The following is a 20,413-nucleotide window of genomic DNA, read 5'->3' as shown; positions in this document are numbered from 1 at the left end:
CCCTTTGTTTTGACTGCAAATCTGAGCAGGTTTTTTATTTTGGAAAGTTTAAGGCAATATTTTAAATTCTAGAACTCTATAGTATCATATTTTATTCTATGCTTCTGCTACTATGAGTAAATGCTTAGATACATGGAAATCCTTTCAACACTGTTTCCTTTATAAGATGGCCTGAAATGGGCGGGTAGCTCTGACTTCATGTTCCCCACTTAAGTATGGTATATTTGGTCTGATAGAAAACAGAGCAGAGATGAGTTAAATACGTTAAAGCAACTATAATTCTTGCATGCTATATATTGCCATTCCATGCCATATGTTACAGGTGTAAAAGAAAAGGGTCTCCAAAAATAGAACTACTTAAAAAATATTGGTCAATTGGCAATTGAACAGTTAATGATCTGATGGATTCCTTGGTACCATGGATGCTTATCACAAATGGATTTGCAAGTGAACATCAGGGTCTAACCATTCGGCTTTCTACTGACTATCATCTAAATACTGTACGTTTTGTTCCTGTCCTATTTAACCGAGAGAACTTGAATGAGGTTTTATTATTCTGCTTCTCATTGTAATTTACCAACAATGATCTTCCGGCTATGATTTTGTGTAAGGCTGCTGAACATATTTATGCATTTCGTTGTATCTTTAGGGCTCACAAAAATTGTGATTCTGGATGCAATATACATCAGATTGGCATATGGTGTCTTGTTTATGTGAATTACCATTGATGTGTTTTCAAACACATCTCGGCAGAATCACTAACGGGGTTGTGACAATGTTGAACATTTTTCCAAACACGCCCTGCAATCTTTCCCCTTTCTTATTGGGCATTTGATAATTGCTTGACCGTTTTGTTTAAGAGCCATTATTCGAGAAAACTCACTGAAGTCTTGTTACGCAGGTGTCTCATGGGCTAAATTATGATTGAATGGCATATGTTCGATAAAGAGGGCGGTGACTAGCTTACAGAAAGAGATGGGGGATGTAAACATACATCTCATCGTTGCTAAAAGCAATGTTTTATATACGCGAGGATACTTGGGGTCTTATGAAATCAGGCTCTTCCTTGCTGAGGAGGAATGTGAACCAAAACTGTGGGATTTTGATTCAGGGAGGTCTTTCATTCTGCATTGCATTCTTTTTCCATCCTTGTATTTTGTCTGTTGTTGTTTTCCGAGGTCGGGTGGATGGGCAATTCTCTTGGATTAACAAAAACTGCTATTTATTCAAGGGATAACGTTAGTGGGGATTTTGGTGAAAATGCTATAGAATTGGAACTTGCAAGGATGGATTCAAATAACTAGTGATCCATTCAATTGAATAAAATATTATCCATTGATAGATAGATGCAAATAGAATGATTGTTTGATTTTGTTGTATTTTGCCACAGTGCGACCAAATGAGTTGAGTCGGGCTTGCTAGACCTTTTTCAATGGACGTATATCATTTGTGTCGTTTGAAAGTGTTCTTTTTGGCCGCATGCACGGCGAGGAAACGAATTTTTTGGTTGTTCCGCGTTCTAGTGGGAGCCGAAAGAAAGGATTTATCCTTGAGCTGATAGTTTAACGAAGCTATGAGGATCTCTACGGTATGAGTATCCTCAAGATACTGTGGGCACTGCTTTCAGCAGATCTGCAACTGCTCTTTTTGTTTCCTCCCGTGTTGGATTCCTCGGAGTTGGAAATGTGGCCTCTTCCCCCATTCTTATGTTTAAACCACGGTGCTCTGACCTCATTTCCTTTCCACCTTGCTTATTCATTAGCCAGCTACGTGGTGGTTATGGTAAGATGTTGCGGCTACCAGTGTATTGTTCCTAAGACATCAACAGTGCAATTTGTTCTCGATGTTTATGCCAAGAAAAGGGTTCATTATATGATTATTTTATTCTAAATAACTAATTTAGATGGATTAAAAAAATTGGTTTAGTTATTTATTAGCAAAAATTTGAGTTTACTTTTCTAAAATATCCTTTCTTTTGATTATTTAAATTAATAACCATCCTTGCTCCTGTTAACTATGCCCATCAATAGGCCACTTTAGGGAAGAAAATAATCAATATAAAAAAATAAAGGGGTTTGAGTTTTCACATTTAAAACTAAATTAAGTTCTTTAGTTAATTTTTGTATTTAGAACTGACAGAAAGATTTACTAATTTATTGATACATATAAATAATTTTCAGCTCTGAAATGAGATCAGGCCGCTTGGAAGGTTACATTTTAGCAATTACTGTGATGTTTTATATCTTAACCTCAATGGAGAGTATAATGTATAAGGAGATGAAGTAGCTCAATGAAGAATATATCGTATAAGAAGATAAAGGAGTTGGACTATTTTTAAACCTCAAGAATTTAAAAAGATTCAATTTAATATGATTTTATGTAATCTAATCTGCCCAATACAATTTGTACGGTCCGTAAGTCAGTGGATTCATGTGACCTTATTTCAAAAATTAAAATTTATATCTATATTTATATTTCTTTGCATGGATAATGCATCTCATTAGTCATAGAACGCTAATGCCTCCATTCAAGGCAAGGAAGATTTTAAAACAGTTCTTATTTGTTCCAAAAATAAGGTAAATTAATCCACCCATTAAAAAACACGAAATTTAGTAAAGTGAGATTCGAGATAATTAATTAAAATTTAAGAAGAATAACGAGATGAGAGGACCTCAAACATTTTTCGGTAACGATAATAAGGCTGTGCTGTCTAATCCAAGACACCGGCCCCCCGATGCATCGAAACTAACGCGACTGAAGCCCACGCTTTCGTCGCGCGATTGACACTTGACTAAGACGATCATTCTGAATTCCGAAGCCCCACCCTTGATGTGATTTTTAGTTTTGCCCCCAAAAAGGAGTGGTGAAGGAACAAATACGAGCCCCGGTGAGGCTATCAAAGCTTTGGTTTCCCACCACCCTTGGCTCTCTCTCCCCCCCTCCTCAAGCACGAACAAGAAACTAGAGGAAAGGGTTTTCTTAGTGAGATCTAGGGTTTGGATAAAATTCGGAGGGACATTGATCCGTTGTGTTGTCGGAGGAAAAGAAGGAGGTAAGCATGGATTCGGTCCCTTCGAATTCCCATGGAAACCTTGATGAGCAGATTTCTCAGCTTATGCAGTGCAAACCCTTGTCTGAGCAAGAGGTACGTTGGTTTTCCTTTTGAATTATCCTATTTAATATACGAAATGTTTCCTCTTTTGATTATTTAGAGAGGGGAAGGGATTATCGTTGATTCTCGGGAAATGTGATGGATCAGGACGATTTCTGGGGCTTTCTGAGACGGCCAATGGCTCTTCGCGTTTGAATTGTATGGGCATGATCTCTAAGTTTTGCCGAAGTTGGTTTTTGGTCATCGACTTTTTTTAGCACCCATTATCGTTTCTGGGCTACCTATGGTAACCAAATTAGATCTCATATAGTCTTGTGTAAATCACGGGTTCCTCTAATCCTAATTGCTCTGTGCATTTCTTTCAGAAACGTTACTCTAGGTTTGATCACGTGGGTTGATCATCTTTCACTTCATCGAAATGTTCCATCAATTTTGGGAAATTTATAACGATTATGAGCGGAACTGATTTTTCCAAGCAAAGAGGGGCCGTCTATGTATGATAGTATATTTGTTCGTGCTTGCATATTGATGTTGTTGATGGAGGCATGTCACTATCAGATCCAAGCCATTAATCTTGATGCTTCCAATTTTGCTTTTTGGTATTTTAGGTGCCAATCAGAATTAGAATTGGGCTCAAAACTTCCTCAAAAAGCGTTTTTGATTTGATGCCATTTAATTAAGTCACGACATGACCAGATTTGTTCAAAACATGTTGGTGCATGCGTTGTTGGCTAATCTATGTTTACGGATAAAGCTAGTTAACTTTATTGACCATTTATCGTGGTTGCTGGCAACGGAGTCTAGAGACCTTGGGACCTTTCCAAAATGACAGTCTCTAACTCAGGCAATGACCAGCGCGTGGAAATGGTTGCATGATATTTGTTTGATCATCTTTGTGATACTGCTTAAATCTGACGGTTATCTACAGCTGCACAGTCTTCCCTACTAAATGTGGAAGGTCTTGAAAAGCCAGAGAGGTCTCCAAACCCTTTGGTTCCTTGAGAGAACCTAGTAATGTACAAATAATCCTTAAAGCGTTAATGCTGTCCTCATCATATGATTGAGATTCATTGAACGTTGTGATCGGAGTATCAAAGAAAACTGTTTGTTTTATTTCTTTGATGATTAAACTGTTACTTCACTTGTCTGCTTATTGTTCTGCAGGTGAGGGTCTTGTGTGATAAGGCAAAGGAGATTTTGATGGTAGAGAGCAATGTTCAGGTGTGTGTGTGTGTTTGTGTGTTAAATTAAATAAGTAAATGAGTTTTCTAATTTCTAATTTATACAGCATGCTTCATGTGTTTGTGCTTATCGTGATAAGTATTTAAAGCATTGAGGTCAGCTCCCGCAAGAATTGTTTGCATTAAGCATGTATTGTGTTCTCTCAATTGGTGACCATTTCTCAGCTGCTCTGGGCATTTCATTTGAGATTCTTGATCTTGACTTATGTTTAATAACTTCATCCTCGTATCTTGTAGGCTTTAGGTTATAGTGATTTTGAATGGTAGCTGCCAGGGAGTGCTAAATGTTTTTTTTTTTTCCTGTTGTTGCCATAATTGCAGCCTGTAAAAAGTCCTGTTACAATTTGTGGTGATATTCATGGGCAATTCCATGATCTTGCTGAGCTTTTTCGCATTGGAGGCAAGGTATGTATTCTGAATTGTGGATTTTTTTTTTTAACAAAAAAAAATTGCTGAAATTACAGAGACTGCACACGTTTTCAGATAAGGGAGCTGTATTTTTTTCTTTTTTTTTGGGGGGGGGGTTTAAGATACACCTCGTTGAGGTCTATGGAAACTGCATTTGATCTTAATCTTGGTTTCACAAAACCAGCTTTCTTTATTTAACTGTTAAAATGACATTGTAACCCAGCTACTTACTGGCCATTTAACAACGTCATCGTGGTAATTAATATTTTTTTGGGGAATGTTTATGTGTGGGAGAAAAGAAAGCTAATATTACAAGTTACCTTTATAGCCTAAAACTTAGGACATTCAAAGTTCAAAACTTTTAATCAGGCTCTTCTTTTTCAGTTAGCGGATTGTGACATGTTAGTTCGAAATTACTTTCATAGGAAGGTTCTAGAAAACCATCCATGATAAGTTTTTCTCTTTATTTCCTGTAGTTCCTTCATATTTCTAGACACCATCTAATCTGATTTCGTTTAAAACTTTTCTAGGTCATAGGAGGCTTAGATTGCACCCAAATCTTATTATTATATAAATATTTGCTAGTCTGTCATATTAAGCTTTCTGTAAACTAAATAATTTGAATACTATGTGTTGTGTTCATTGTAGATCTGTTGGTTGGTTGAGCTTTGAATATGTAGTATTGCTTAATATATAGAATGTGTGGGTTGAGTACTCATATCTGATTACCTTTTTTTGTTTCAATTAGTGTCCAGATACAAATTACTTGTTTATGGGAGATTATGTTGATCGTGGCTATTATTCAGTTGAAACCGTAACAGTAAGTATGGGCTGTTATGCCATACCAATTTTTTGTAGTCCAAGCTGAATTTGTGTGATTCATTTTTGTATTTCTAAATCCTTATGAGGTGACGGGACAAGGATGTTATGGACATACCTTAAAAGTCTAAGACTATAAGTGGCTAAGCTTCAAATGCGTTTTTTAAATTAATTTTTCATAATTAATGATTGTTACAAGCTTAGATGAGTTGAACACTGGTTAGGTCACTGTAAGTTCTTTGTTGCCCTCTAAATATGTAGACATTTTACTAAATTTTACTTTACTTATGGCATGTGTGCTGAGATTGGTGGTCTGTGTTTTTTTTCTGTCAGGTGTGCTTGTGGTTATTTTAATTATCGTCTACTACATAATTTAGTTGTGTGGTCATGCTAACTAAAAAGATAAAAATAGTATATATGGCTATGCTCTATGTGTAGAGAATCTATTTGCAGCATGAGGAATTGCTATAGAATTACACCCGTGGAAATCAATATTAACACAGATATGGTGTATGGATTTCAAAATTTTAAGTAAATTTTCTTTTAGAAATTGATATTAATAGTATGAGAATGTTTGGTTCAGTTTGTTGTTTCTTTGAGTGGAAACATATTTTGCATCGAGTCACTGACTATATCCTATGCAGCTTTTGGTTGCTCTCAAAGTGCGCTATCCTCTACGCATTACTATTCTCAGGGGAAATCATGAAAGTCGTCAGGTGTGTTCTATGTAGTGTCGTGTGACTTGTCTAATCATTAATGATTTATACAGACACATACACACACAGCATGTTGCAATCGATTCCCTAGCTAAAAGCTTAACTGCTTCATTATTTGCTCTCTGCCCTGATGGGGTTTATTTGACTGTATGTTTTGTTAGCTTTAAATTCATTGATTAATCTTATTCTTTGTGCGACAGATTACTCAAGTTTATGGGTTTTACGATGAGTGCCTACGAAAGTGAGTACTACATACCTTTTAGGATATCTTAGTTTGGCACTTGACCTTTGTTAGATATGAATTATTGCACCTATCACCTCTAAGTTTGTTTTATCTTTTGTCCCTTGATTTTTTTTTTTTTAAATTTTCCTATCACCTCTAAGTTCGTTTTATCTTTTGTCCCTTGATTTTTTTTTCCTTTGAATTTTCTTTTCCCCAGAATCCTCTTGCTAATTTGTTATTATCTTTTATGCGTCATAGATGCTCTTTTAGTTATAAGCGTGTAACTTTGTGCTAAATTAAAACGTATTTCTTGTAGTGTTCCTATGTGGAGTAGTATGAGCGTACATGATACAACACCATGTCCCTTTCAGTTCCCATTGTTGAACAAGCACATATAGGACAAAACACAGCTAAAATCAAATGGGGACATTGTAATTATTTGGCTACAGGCTGCTCTAGCATTAATTACTGTCCTGCGAGTGTTCACGTTATTTTATTCATCTTTTTCTGTTAATTTCAACCCAACTTTCTTTTTTGTTTTACCTAGATTTATAGTTGCTATGTCTAAATGATAAGCATGCTGTGTAGAAGAGTGTGAAACATTGAAGGAGAGAATAGCCGAGGATCCTGATTGCTGGACCGTTTATTTTTATTTCCTGGATTGAGTCGCATAAGTTACTGAGACATGCTTTTTAGATTTTTATTAGTATTGTGTTAGAAATCATGTTTAATATCATTGATTGTATCATTGTTGGGGAAGCAATTTCACCCCCCCCCCCGGGGGCCCCATGTCTGGATATTCAGATAAACAATATAATTCGTCAAAAATTTCCAAATTTACACTAGATTTATATTAATAAGATGTTTGCAAATATGCATTTTATGTCCCCATTATAAAGTAGGAGATGATCCCAACAAAACAAAAATTATTCTTGTTGAAAGTTGATTTGGAATTCTTAATATTTTGCTACTTGGTGTCTTTATTGGTCTTAAAATGTTCTAGGGGATGTTTGGTATATGTGTTCTCTGTCTGCTTGTCCTTGTATTCCTATTAATTTTCCTTTCGACTGCAAACCCACATGGATAATAATTTCTTTGCAGGTATGGTAATGCCAATGTTTGGAAGATCTTTACAGATTTATTTGACTACTTCCCCTTGACAGCATTGGTTAGTAATCAATTTATCTGTGTCTCTTTTTTATCTTCTTTTGTGCATAATATACTTAAATTTTGAAGTCTTGCTTTGCTCTCTAGCTTTCATTAAATATTTCAGTTTTTTTATGCGTTCTTAATTTCTAGCGAGTCATGTAATATTGAGATCATAGTAATCAATTCACAATTCCAATCCTGATGTCAACGTTTTGACTAATCATTTCTTGCTGCTAAAGTGTGATATTCTCTTTGCAGGTTGAATCTGAAATATTTTGTCTTCATGGTGGGTTGTCCCCATCAATTGAAACCCTTGACAACATTCGTAATTTTGATCGGGTACAAGAAGTTCCTCATGAAGGACCCATGTGTGATCTTCTGTGGTCTGATCCCGATGATCGCTGTGGTTGGGGTATCTCTCCTAGAGGTGCAGGATATACCTTTGGCCAGGTAATCTAGTCTACTGTGCATTGTCAGGCTAGTATTGCATTTTACCCAATATCATTAATGTTCATGGACAGTGATTGGAATTGTTTTTACAGGACATATCTGAGCAGTTCAACCACACCAATAACTTGAAGCTTATCGCTAGAGCTCACCAGCTGGTTATGGAAGGATATAACTGGGGTCATGTAAATACTGGATCTCATTCACTTTTAGTTTGTTGATATCTTCATATAGAGCAGTATTGTCTGATTTATGGTGCATTTTGCAGGATCAAAAGGTGGTTACCATATTTAGTGCACCTAATTACTGTTACCGCTGTGGGAATATGGCATCTATCCTTGAAGTTGACGACTGCAAGGGACACACATTCATTCAGGTTGAGCTTCCCTTTCATTATGTTAGAATCTGCTGCAGTAGCTGTTTTGTTTATGTTACCTTCGGTCCTTAATATAAGAGTTAGTTGACTAATTTGAGCAGATTAAAAAAAAAAGTTAAATTAATTATCTGTAATAAATAGATATTGCTTTTTCTAAAATACCCTTGCTTATCAAGTATAGTAGCGAGAATTACTATTTGATGAAACATTTGACATGTGCAAGTATTATAAAGATTATCTAGACAACAACAACAATAAGCCTTATCCCACTAAGTGGGGATAAGAACTATATATCATAGAAAAAATAGATAAGTATGAGAGACATAGTAGATTGGGGTTTTATATTTAGAACTAAATTGAATGTTAAACTAGCTCTTATATTAAGGACCGAAAGTAGTATATTGATGCAGTCCAGCTGTTCATTTTATCTGGTGCTTTCTGCTTAGCATTTAGCGTTCTGCTGCATAAAGCAGCTCCTTATGTGTTTAATCATTTTTTATGCAGTTTGAGCCAGCGCCAAGGAGGGGAGAGCCAGATGTGACCAGGAGAACACCTGATTACTTCCTATGATGATACTCTGGTTGAGCTGCTGTTACCAGCGACTCGTGGCCCCTCACTTCCCTGCAAGCACATTGACTCTCTGAAATCAGAGGTCATGCGTCAAATTTGATCCCTACAGTTTTGATATGTTAGTGGTTTAGAGGCATTGCAGGATTTGTTATTTACTTGAATTATACTTGGATCTTTCCAAGAGGAGGTAGAGGAGCAACAGGTGATGCTATTATCAGCATTCATACCATTCCAGCAAGCCATGTATCTTTATCATTTTTTTTTTCCCTTTTCCCATTTTTTTCAGTTGTTTCTTTCCTCAAATTTAGAAGGATTATTTTTCAGGGGATGGATTTCTGTAGATGGATGATGCTCTAACAGTTCCTTTAATGGTGCTTTATAATTTTTCCCTCTCGATTTGTGAGAACACGTTCTAGTAGGTATCTTTTATCTCTTAATTTTCTCCTTCCCTTTTGACTATCCTAATAATGCGTCTCCTCGTCATCTGTCAATTTTTGGAAATGCGTTCATGTGGTTGTGTTTCTTGACTGTTTCATCTCCTCTTTGGGCATGAAACCTAATTGGGGTATCCGAAGGCATACCGTTATGAACCATGGGATGTAAACATTGCGGGAGAGGAGACCTGTTGTAAAGAATCAAAACTTGAACTCTGGCCCGTCGTGCATAATTTACTTTACTAACGAGTTTAATTTTCTTAGCTATCTTTCATATAATGTGTTTTTAGATTATGTTTGTGACAACTTGTATAAATGAAAAAATCAGTGAGATTCAGCGTCTTGACATTCATAGATCATAAATAATGTGTTCGGTTTTTAATATAAAAATTAGTTTGGTTAAAAATATATATGTATACAAGTTATTTGGAGGACAGATTTGGTTCTAAATATATGATCTTATCTCTTGAATTTTTTTTTTCCCTGAAATATTAATGTTGATTGTAAAGAGAGAGAGAATTACAATATATATGGTTAAATAGAATAATTTAGGGCCTGTTTGGGTAACATAAAAAACTATGGTTTTGGGATCTCAATGATAATATGATTTTAAGACTTCTTAATTATTTTTTTTATAAATACATTTAATCTTATATTTTATTAGTATATATACACATTAATTATTTTATTAGTATATATACACATATTAATTATTTATTAATTATATTATCTTATATATTATTAACAATTTTATTTTTTTAAATTAAAATATATTATAAAATCTATCTTTTATATAATTATCATATTAACTTATGTCTTTTTTAGTAATTTGCACATATAAAAAATACTTCTGATAACAACTATCCAAACACTCTCACTTTATCAGAATCACTTTTTCACAAAATTTATTTTTCATAAAATCTATTCTTCAGAAATTATTCTCCAAATCATGATTTGGTTTTATCCAAACACACTTTTAAAAAAGTCAATTATAATAGAGTTTTTTTTAAAAAGCATTTTTTTGTAATTCAAGATAAATTTCTTTACATATTTATTTCATATACCGTAAAATCATTTTTAAAATCATGGTTTAGTTTTCACCCAAACACTCATTTAATCAGCTTAATTAATTTTTTTAAATCTCTTAGAATTAGTTGTGACGGGGGTGGTATATTCTTTGCACTTTTTTTAAGTTTTACATTGGGATAAATTAGTAAATTTGATGATCTTGGAAACTAAGAAAATAATTTTATCTTTTTTTGAATTGAGGGATTAAACTAAAAATGAAAAAAGAATACACCATCAGATAAATCGAAAATTGTACCAAAGCAAAGACCAGACAACTACAGACTTCTCAGCCAAGCGGGTTCGGGATGCAGTGGCGCTGCTTCACCCTTAAAATAAAACAAAACGTGCAGCATTAAGGAGTATGATGAATGTGTATTAATGAGTATGATGAAGACGGAGGCGCAAATTCAATTCACCAAATTATTGCATATATCAAATAATACTGTCAAAATCTTTTTTTTTTTTGGGAAAAAAATAGAGGAATAGGTATTCACAGCCACTTGCAAGGAAATTTCATGTCATCACATGGCTGTTGAAATCTTTTAGCCCGTTTGGTTCAGCTACACATCCATGTTAAGCTGCAATTCAATACAATGCAGTAAATGGTAATGCAATCTTTATTATCATAAACATGTTTGGTAAGTTATAAAACTAAAGGAATGATATGTATTATTTAAAATATAAAACACTGTGAAATTATAATTTTGCCCCTCTTGCAGAAAAAAAACCTTTTCTCCTCTTCGTTTAAACATTCCCTTTTCACATTTTCATAAATTCATCATATCTGAAAAATCAGTGAAGCTCCTTGGCAAATGCACAATCCCTCTTCTCCCCATTTGTCATCTTCTCCCTCTTTGGCCAAAACCAACTTCAACCAACTAAAATCAAAGAAACAAATAATAAACAATAGCAAGAGGGAATGCTGGAGAAGCTGTCGATGGAGAAGGAAAGAACCAACACTGTCTATGATGGTTGCTATGGTGGAAACTGAAAAGAAGGGGTTCCAAAATAAAATCAAAGTGGCTTATGAATTAAGATACTATCTATGAAACTTGATTAAAAGGAGCTACAAGACTAAATAGAAAAAAATTAGTTAAGATCTAGACGAAAAAATTCAATCGAATGTTGCAACAAAAAGGAATGATGGTAAAGAAGGGCAGGTGCAAGGGAAGGTGAAAGAAGGAGAACGATTGAGATGGGGTCACAAAGGAGTAGTTAAAGACAAACATCATTGGGCCTTATTGGCTCCGATCTGAGATTGGCTTTGCCAATGTCTGATCTGTAGAGGTACTGGATGAGGAAGGAGGAAGGAGGAAGGTGGCGGTGGTATGGGTGGAGCACGGGAAGACAACGAGTAAGGGAGGTGGAAGGAAAAATGACGAGGGAAAGTGGATTGGAGGGCAAATGAGGCTTTTTCAAATATGCAATAGGATGATAATAAGTATTTATATGGGAAGAGATATGAACAGGTATTACCAAAATTTTGGTAATCTACATTACCATGATAAACCCCATTACCATTCTAAAGAGCAATTAAACATTCATATTTTGGCAATATATACCTAATTACCATTGCACGTTTGCAATGGAATTAAATCAAACAGGTCCTTATGACGTATTTTAAGAAATAGCACTTGTTTTATTTTGAGAAATTTAAACAATGTGTCCTTGCGACGTATTTTAATTTTAAATTTGCATTGTTTTGGTCACGTAAAAATAACTAACTGTAGGAAGTGGCGCGTGTTCCATGTACATTGAGGCTAAAAAATTCATTGGCACTGCAAAGCCTCTTTTCTTTTGGGCCAACGAAACGTTCTCTTTCATCAGTATACGTGTCTGTATTTTCTGTTTTAGTTGGGGGCTGCAGGAATTACTGAAGGTTGTTGTGGAAGGGCGAGAGTAAGTGCTGATCCTTGTGAGAGAATGAGAGAGATCTGGTGAAAGCCAGAGGCAACATCATAAGTTTCTTAGCTCTTCCTACGTAGGCTCTTCTCGTCAAGTTGTTATATCCGTTGTCTTCGATTGCATCTAAGATCTTCCCGTATATTATTAACGACGACCAAACCTGCAAATCATGCACAAACCGATTCATAAGCAACTGCAAGTTATGCACCGCACCACAATGAATTTATTTTCGTGGAACATTCATAAATTCACACTGCCATGTATTTGCTGTAATGTTTTGAGAGGTGATCAATCTTTTGGACTGGAGGTCAGCTAATTCAATGGCTTCCCACTACCGTTTTTCATTTGTGCCTTCATGGGATTATTAACTATGAATGAACTGTCCTTGAAGGGATGATCAGTCATGTTTATTTTTCAAAAGCTTCTTGAAAAGCAAGAAATGTATTTCTCTTTTCTTTTGGGGAGTTTTTTTTTTGGGGGGGGGGGGTTTGGGTGGGGGGATGGATCTCCAAATTCAAGAGTGAGCATACCGGCCAACGGCTGGCTTTCTCAAGCTGAGAAGCTCCTTCCTCTGCCAAGCTGAAGTAGAATCTTGCCCTGTTTATCTGATGTTTCATGAACACCTTCCATTCTTCAGTGACAGTTCCTGAGAAAATATCCTTGTCACTTAATCCGAACTGGGCAAGTTCATCTTGGGGAAGGTAAACTCTACCTCTTGATGCACTGAAAGGATAACATGGAAAACTTAGATGAGCAGGCTATGAAGAGCACGTAAAGTTATGAATCAACAGGATACTTACTCCTCTCCCACATCTCTGAGAATGTTTGTCAGTTGATTCCCAATACCTAAATATAATGCTGCATCATATATGGTTTGAGCAGGGAGAAGAGACTCTGCTGCAATTCCCATCACTGGAACACTCATCAGGCCCACAGTTCCAGCCACATAGTAACAGTAAAGATATAGCTCTTCAAAATTCTTATACCGGCTCTTCCTTGTATCCATCTTCATACCTTCTATCATGTCCCTGAAGGGCTATAATAGAAGAAGACACTTCATTACTGTAGATTCCTTGAGCTACTGATTCATGATTTTGGTTTTGATAGCCAAGATACCTTAATGTCCAAGGGAAACATGGAAACAGTGTCGGTCAGAGCAGCATCAAGCATGTCATAAGGGCGTCCGCTGAAAATGTCATGGAGTCTCTCTTCCCACCTATCAAGAACAGCAGAGCTCATATAGACCGCATTAGGACCATCAACCAATTCATCTGTCCTCCTGCACCAAACTGCAGACAAAAATCTCATTATTTAAAAACACAGATTTGATGATGGATGGATAAGTTTTTAAGAATAGATGGATATTCCCCTTTTGGCCAATTTAATTAATAGGATTCCAGTGAGAAACTTGTAATGTGCATTCAAAATGGTTTCAAACAAGGGTGTAGTATGTTAATTTGGATCATATTCGACTTTCTTTGGGGAGTTCAACTAGATGAGGTTAACGGTATCTAAAAAGTAAATCCTTTAGATTTATTTAGCTTCCAAATCCATTATCTTCGATGTGAACTTTCTTACCATAAATCGCCCATATAGCTCTCTGTCTTTCTTCTGTCATCAACAGAGTTCCTGTTTAATAATGAAAACGATCTAAGTTGTGCAGGAGAAGATAGAATAGTTCAAAAGACCTAATGAAAACAACATAATAGAAAAGAACAAAAAAAAGTCGGGCTGTTACATATGTGAGGGAATAAATGAATTATTAAAAAAAAAAAAGGGAATGCAAGAAAGTTAACCATTTTCTTCAACCAAGCACATGATACACAAGATAGAAAATCATATAAATTCATGAACTGTAATTCATTAGAAGGAAGAAAGTGGATTTACACCTAGATAGAAGGTCTTGGCATATTCTGCACAGATCTTTCTGCAACTTTCATATGCTTCCTGTAGAAAACCAGGACGGAACTGCGGCTTTATGGGAGGAATGGTGGAGATGAACTTGGCCGGCTGAGTCTGCCTCTCTACAATATCTTGTACGTGCAGATCAGCAAGAGGAATTCCCTGTTTTGACAACTGAGGATATATGATATCCCTTGTTGGTTTGGGGACCAAGGTCACTTGTGCTCTTATAACACCAAGTCTTCTACTAATTGATTTGCTCACACTAATGTGGCTTCCAATGATGGAAGCGTTTGCTGCTAGAGAAAATGGCAGACTCATCTGACTCTTTGAAATTGGTCAGCAGATAGGACTATCAAATGAATGGCTTTAAAAGTGAATTTGGGATGCCGCTGCCAAGTTAAGGCCAAGGGGACCATCAACTCCTTTTGCCATTCTCTTTGTATATATCGTCACATAATTTTCTATAATTGTGAGTAAAGATCACTTTTTGCAAAGACCAGTTGCATTTGATATGGACAGCTGAAAAGTGGAACGAGAAATTTATTCATGCTCAATCATGTAACTAGTCTTGTATGTAATATTTTCTCCACACCGAAGACACTTGAATCATATTAAATGCAACGAATCTCATCAAGGAATATGCGTCTGATAGACTGTACTATGCCCCTTGCATCGCCCGATAGCCGATACATCTGGAAGTTTATTTTCTAGTTATAAGAAGTACGGCTAAAATTTGCAAGTAGATAATATTTGTGGACTTGTGTTATAATAAATAAGGCATGGGGTATAGTTTGGTCTGGTTTTGGGAGGGAGAACGTAATCTTCGAGGGCGTTGCACTCTGTCTTGGTGAAGGCTGCCAAAGCAATGTTAGCCAAAACGTGTCTGGTAGTGGAATTTATTGTGAGGAATCTTAGTCAGTTTTGATGCCTCCTAAGGCTAAATTATTATGTTCTTTCTGCAGGATTGGTTTGATTAATATCGGCTTGTCTTGTGTTTGCTTATCTTTACAACTTGTCAGGTTGTATAGCCCTTAATATTCGGCCGCCTACGTGGCAAACAACTGCATTCACACACATCATGCTCATGCTCGCAACACAAATTTCTACTTTAGCCATCAAAGGTAACGCGAACAAGAGTAGGGTTTTTTTTTTCCTTTTAACTTCAATACTGATGAAGAAAACAAAAACAAGAATTTTACTCTGGAGACGAGCAGGATTAGAAAGGAAGGAATCCAAACGGTCCGTTAAACCATGAAAAAGCATCCATTCATTCTAATACGATCCAGCGATTAAAATCATTGCATTATTGCAATAAACAACTAGCAGAATTTAGTTTTAAAGCACTGTATACTTGCATTCTGTTCATGATATGCTTTGATTGTTGCAGTAGCAGAGAAATAGGAGCTGAACTGGTTAGTGTTTTTTCTGTTCTATCATGCATATTCTCATACCTCCTTCTTATTCTTTTGAGAAGATTGTTTGTTTGGTTTGTTAGGCATCCAGTTTTCGTCTGGTCTTGTGATAGTTTGTGAGATGCCCTTTGTATTACGTCAGAAACGTCACAGCAGCTGTTGTAAGGTTAATGCAAACCTCACTGACCACTAATTGATCTGCATTAAATATGGGCTAGTAGGGAGATTGGGCCGGGATCTACTTTGAGATAAGCCTAATACGCAATTGGTGATGATTCATTCGGAGCAAAGAAAGAAAGATGGGTGGCGGTGAACATGATAACGAGATCGATTGAAAAGGTTGGGCCAACGAATGAATCAAGAGTGTCCAGATGTCTGATCTGATTTGATTTAATCTTAAAATTTTTTTTTAAAAAAAGAATTTACTTGGGGGAAAAGCTTTGAGATAAGTACGAGGATGTATTGGAAATGGTACTCTACAAAACTGTTTGGATTAGTGTTGGAAATTACTTATAAGCACGTTTCATATAAGTTGAGATAAAACTTCTTTTATATACTTACCTCGTATTCTGTAAGTCACGATTAAAAAAATACTTATAAACTATTCCAAACGGGCTAATAGATAAAATTAAATTATTATTTAACCTCAAAGTTTCCCCCAACTAAATTCGTCTTAGAAAAAGAAGAGATAAACAAACTGGCCCTTAGTTTTAATAAAGCTAAAATATTTCTTTCTGACAAATAATGTTGAAACTTTAAAAATTTAGATTTAAATTCATATTCACATTTTTAATGATATGAAGATAAAGATAACAGTGGTTTGGTTTGGTTTAAATTAAAGCATGATAAAAATTGATACAATGAAAACCGAACCAAAACTTGTTTTGTTCGTTTCGTTTACAACTGGTTTTTGTTGGGCTTTGAGCACAGTTAGATAATCAAGGGACCCTTGAGGAGTATAGAAATGAATCATATGGAATTAGAGTTTTAATAATAATGGTGTATGCTAACTAATGAGTGGCAGTGAGGGACGCCACTGACCATTCTCAACAGGAATTAGTGGAATGTATGCGTGGATGTTGTAATCTAATCTTCCTCGTGGTTCGTGGTTAATTATAATATGTTAGTGTCTGTCTTTTAAACAATAATTGACTACCTAATACCACTTCAATTCTGATTAATGACTCAACTTTGTTTTCGTTATTATAAGTCACAATATTGAATTTCTTCTCCGCCCAGGAAACGTGCAAGAAATATACTACTTCCGGTCCTAATTATAAGAATTAGTGGACTGATTTTAGGAGATTAAGGAAACAAGTTAAGTTAGTTATTTGTAATAAATATGTGTTGTTTTTTCTAAAATATCTTTACTAATCAAGTTTGTTGGTTAGAACTATCATTATTAGAAGGACTATCTTGGGAAAGAATGCATAAATATTGGAGACAAAATAGATTGGGGTCTTATAATTAGGACCAAAATAAAAGTCAAACGAGATCTTATATTAAGGACCGTAGATAGTACTATGCCTATTTAACTTTTGACTCACGTGGGCAAATCAAACTGCCCCTCAATTAATTGTTTTATTTGCTTGTCTTTTTTCGCGGGTTTTTAATAATTCTTGTTAGACACATTGATTACTACAGACATGCAGTGTTACTACACTGTCTGCCTGCAAAAAAAAAAAAAAAGAACCGATTTATTGGATTTTATTGGTTGTAATAGTTCTGCTGTACGTATTTGATTTTTTCACTACATATACTGCAACAACATTTTAAGATTTATGACAGTCGACTGTATTAACTTATGGCCAGCCATCTTCATCTCTAGCAGAAGCTAACAAGTGAGGAATTGGATCTAAAAGTCCTCATATCCTTCGTCAACAACACGTACTGCAAAAGTAGACAACTTTGTGACTGGAGCTGGCTAGCTAGCTGGTTCACAGAATTTACTGATCAGTATTGTTATTTCAAACAATTCTTCCTCATCATATAAATGCCAGACCCTATAACATGAAATGGTAAATTTTGATCATCACTAAAATGTTTGGTGACACAAGAAGATGACAATTTTACTTATTCAAATATTGACTATCATATGGCACTCCATCACTCTTCCTGCTTCATAAGCTGTTGAAACTAACTGCATATCATTGAAGAAACAAGGATGACAATTGACGCCAAAGTTTTCTTCCTTTCTCTTCTGATGATGATATTGAGGATACTACATTGAAGGTTTTTGAAGACTCTTAGCTTCAAAATGTTGCTGAAGACTTGAAGAAAGGTTGGGAGATAATTGAAATTATTGTTTGCAGAAATTTTCCTTGAAGATGCGTTGAAGACTATTAACGATTAATGAAAAATTGAAGACTCTTAAACTGACAACTTCTGAATAAAATGTGAAAGATAACTTATGTTAATTGCAGAAAATTTTCGACAGCATTCCAATGATCTTGACTTCAATTGTTCTTTAAAGAGTCTGATCTGCAGTATATTTTCAACACATCTTCGAAATTTTTTCACTTAATTTGCTTAAATATTTGAATATTTTACCTATATATTACTCGAATAATTTAGTAAATATTCGAACATTTGCTAAATTACTCTTCGCAAAATTTTCTTGAAAACTTAGTGTCCGATTCTAAAAAAATTATTTTACCTGAGAATAAATATCTGACAATATAATTTTTCTGGATTTGTTTTCCTGAATATAGGCATAGCTTAAGGTTCAAATTCTTTTTTTTTTTTACGAGAGGGATAATTTAGTCTTTTCACATTTGAAGGTAATTCATCTGTGATCACCCAAAATGTATTTAATTCGAACACCAGTTGTTGTCTCAAATATTTTAGGATTATCCTTGTCCCCAGTTTTTGCCTGTAAAATAAAATGAGGATGAGAAAAGAGAGTGTGGTATGATTTTCGTGACTCAAACACATATTATTATTTTATGCAGAATGATTGAGAAGTGAAAATCACATAATCCATAATAATAAATCACGTTTTTATCATTAATCACTTAAGTTAACCTCCTCGCTGGTAGCCATCACAAGCCCCAACAACAGCTGCACGTCTTCTGTCTATAAATGAAGCTCTCGGCCTCCCATGCTTTGCACACACATCATTACAGCAGAGAGGGAGTACGGGGGAGCTCGTAGGAGTCGGAAAGTTTGATGAAGAAATGTACGCTTCTTCTTCATCTACAGAAGCAGAAGCTGAAGCTGAAGCTGAGAAGAACATCTACAAATACATATTCGGCTTCGTTGAGATGGCAGTCGTAAAATGCGCCATCGAACTCAACATAGCAGAAGCCATTGAAAGCCACCACACTTGCCTCACCCTTTCCCAACTCTCGTCAGCTGTCAACTGCGACCCCTCCATGCTGCACCGCATCATGCGCTTCCTCACTCGCCGGAACATCTTCAAACAAGTCTCCACCACCCGCGACGGCGCCCAGCCTGAGCCCGCCTACGTGAACACCCCTCTCTCGCGGCTCCTGATAAAGAAAAGCGAAGCCAGCATGGCGGCTTTCGTGATGCTGGAGTGCAGCCCCGTGATGCTGGCGCCGTGGCAGAACTTAAGCGGCAGGGTTCGGGCCAACGGGACGTCGTCGTTCGAGAAGGCTCACGGGAAGGATGTGTGGGGCTACGCGGAGGCGAATGCGGAGCACAGAGAGCTGATAAATGAGGCGATGGCGTGCGATGCTCGGAGAGGGATGAGGGAGATAGTGGAGCACTGCCGGGAGGCGTTCGAGGGGGTGAGGTCGGTGGTGGACGTGGGCGGAGGGAACGGAACCGCCATGAGGATGTTGGTGAGAGCGTGTCCCTGGCTGCGAGGCATCAACTTCGACCTTCCACACGTAGCAGCGGCGGCTCCCAACTGCGACGGCGTGGAACACGTGGGAGGAGACATGTTTGTGAGCGTTCCCAAAGCAGACGCTGCATTTCTCATGGTGTGTGTGTGTATTTGTGTGTCTCTTTCTCTAGGCAGCTCGATCACTTGTTATACATATGTGCGTGTGTGTGTGTGTGTGATGTGATGAGTTAATGAAATGAATGAATGGTGCAGTGGGTACTGCATGACTGGGGGGACGAGGAATGCATAGAGATCCTGAAGAAGTGCAGGGAAGCGGTAGGAGAGAAGGGGAAGGTGATGATAGCGGAGGCAGTGATAGAAGAAGCAGGCGAGAAGGAGAAACTGAAGGAGGTGGGGCTGATGCTGGACATGGTGATGATGGCTCACACCAGCGTCGGCAAAGAGAGGACTGTGAGCGAGTGGGAGTATGTGATCAGGGAGGCCGGATTCTCCGCCTTCTCCGTCCGCCACATCCCTTCTTCTGTCAAGTCCCTCATCATGGCCTTCCCTTGATGACAAGTCCTCCTTCTGTGATATTCAAATATCCAATGTCATCATACTTTACTGAATCTCTGGTCTCTGCCCTATTTGTTTTTTTTTACCTTCCTTGTCATTATTCACTTAAATGGAAATAAAAGGAACTCATGTACCCCATCATGTACCTCCATCATTTCCATAAAGGGTCGCTTGGAACTACCCTGACAATGTCTACCCTATTTGTGATTGATATGGATCTACTACATCAAATAAATATGGAGTCGGCGGTTGGTTTCTTTGA

The 20,413-nt window shown here is 36.6% G+C and overlaps 4 protein-coding genes across 6 annotated transcripts in view; 3 read left to right on the top strand and 1 right to left on the bottom strand.

Annotated features, from left to right (window-relative positions):
• The window catches only part of LOC114718486 (pentatricopeptide repeat-containing protein At2g34370, mitochondrial), a 4,821-nt gene extending 3,369 nt beyond the window's left edge, over positions 1 to 1,452 (top strand). Inside the window, exon 3 of the mRNA XM_028903809.1 lies at positions 902 to 1,452. The gene's annotated coding sequence lies outside the window, so the exon portion shown is untranslated. The remainder of the gene's footprint in view (positions 1 to 901) is intronic.
• The window catches only part of LOC114718489 (serine/threonine-protein phosphatase PP2A-4 catalytic subunit), a 9,895-nt gene extending 397 nt beyond the window's left edge, over positions 1 to 9,498 (top strand). Inside the window, exons 1-11 of one of the 2 annotated variants that reach the window (XM_028903817.1) lie at positions 2,861 to 3,145; positions 4,277 to 4,333; positions 4,675 to 4,758; positions 5,510 to 5,581; positions 6,225 to 6,296; positions 6,497 to 6,537; positions 7,621 to 7,687; positions 7,927 to 8,118; positions 8,211 to 8,300; positions 8,384 to 8,491; positions 8,996 to 9,498. In XM_028903817.1, coding sequence (XP_028759650.1) covers positions 3,059 to 3,145; positions 4,277 to 4,333; positions 4,675 to 4,758; positions 5,510 to 5,581; positions 6,225 to 6,296; positions 6,497 to 6,537; positions 7,621 to 7,687; positions 7,927 to 8,118; positions 8,211 to 8,300; positions 8,384 to 8,491; positions 8,996 to 9,061 — 936 coding nt within the window. In that variant the 5' untranslated portion in view covers positions 2,861 to 3,058 and the 3' untranslated portion in view covers positions 9,062 to 9,498. Of the gene's footprint in view, positions 1 to 2,860; positions 3,146 to 4,276; positions 4,334 to 4,674; positions 4,759 to 5,509; positions 5,582 to 6,224; positions 6,297 to 6,496; positions 6,538 to 7,620; positions 7,688 to 7,926; positions 8,119 to 8,210; positions 8,301 to 8,383; positions 8,492 to 8,995 lie in introns of those variants that run through there. The other variant, XM_028903818.1, reaches the window with a different exon arrangement.
• On the top strand, positions 4,258 to 20,413 carry LOC114718488 (acetylserotonin O-methyltransferase-like). Of its 2 annotated transcripts, XM_028903816.1 has the most exons (3): positions 4,258 to 4,267; positions 18,987 to 19,732; positions 19,849 to 20,413. In XM_028903816.1, exons 2-3 carry the CDS (start codon positions 19,049 to 19,051, stop codon positions 20,146 to 20,148), a joined length of 984 nt encoding a protein of 327 aa, XP_028759649.1. In that variant the 5' UTR covers positions 4,258 to 4,267; positions 18,987 to 19,048; the 3' UTR covers positions 20,149 to 20,413. The 2 variants fall into 2 exon arrangements, with proteins under 2 accessions (XP_028759649.1, XP_028759648.1); XM_028903815.1 differs by lacking the exon at positions 4,258 to 4,267 and having other exon boundaries at positions 18,905 to 19,732.
• On the bottom strand, positions 12,434 to 14,691 carry LOC114718549 (phytoene synthase 2, chloroplastic-like). Its single transcript, XM_028903905.1, has 6 exons — positions 14,358 to 14,691; positions 14,047 to 14,097; positions 13,585 to 13,757; positions 13,269 to 13,504; positions 12,999 to 13,191; positions 12,434 to 12,628 (listed from the first exon to the last, which is right to left on the bottom strand). Exons 1-6 carry the CDS (start codon positions 14,689 to 14,691, stop codon positions 12,434 to 12,436), a joined length of 1,182 nt encoding a protein of 393 aa, XP_028759738.1.

Source organism: Neltuma alba, unplaced genomic scaffold, assembly GCF_004799145.2.
Source record: "Neltuma alba isolate B1F8T4 unplaced genomic scaffold, ASM479914v2 tig00011850_pilon, whole genome shotgun sequence".
Taxonomy (NCBI): domain Eukaryota; kingdom Viridiplantae; phylum Streptophyta; class Magnoliopsida; order Fabales; family Fabaceae; genus Neltuma; species Neltuma alba.
This window is presented reverse-complemented; position numbering and strand designations above follow the sequence as displayed.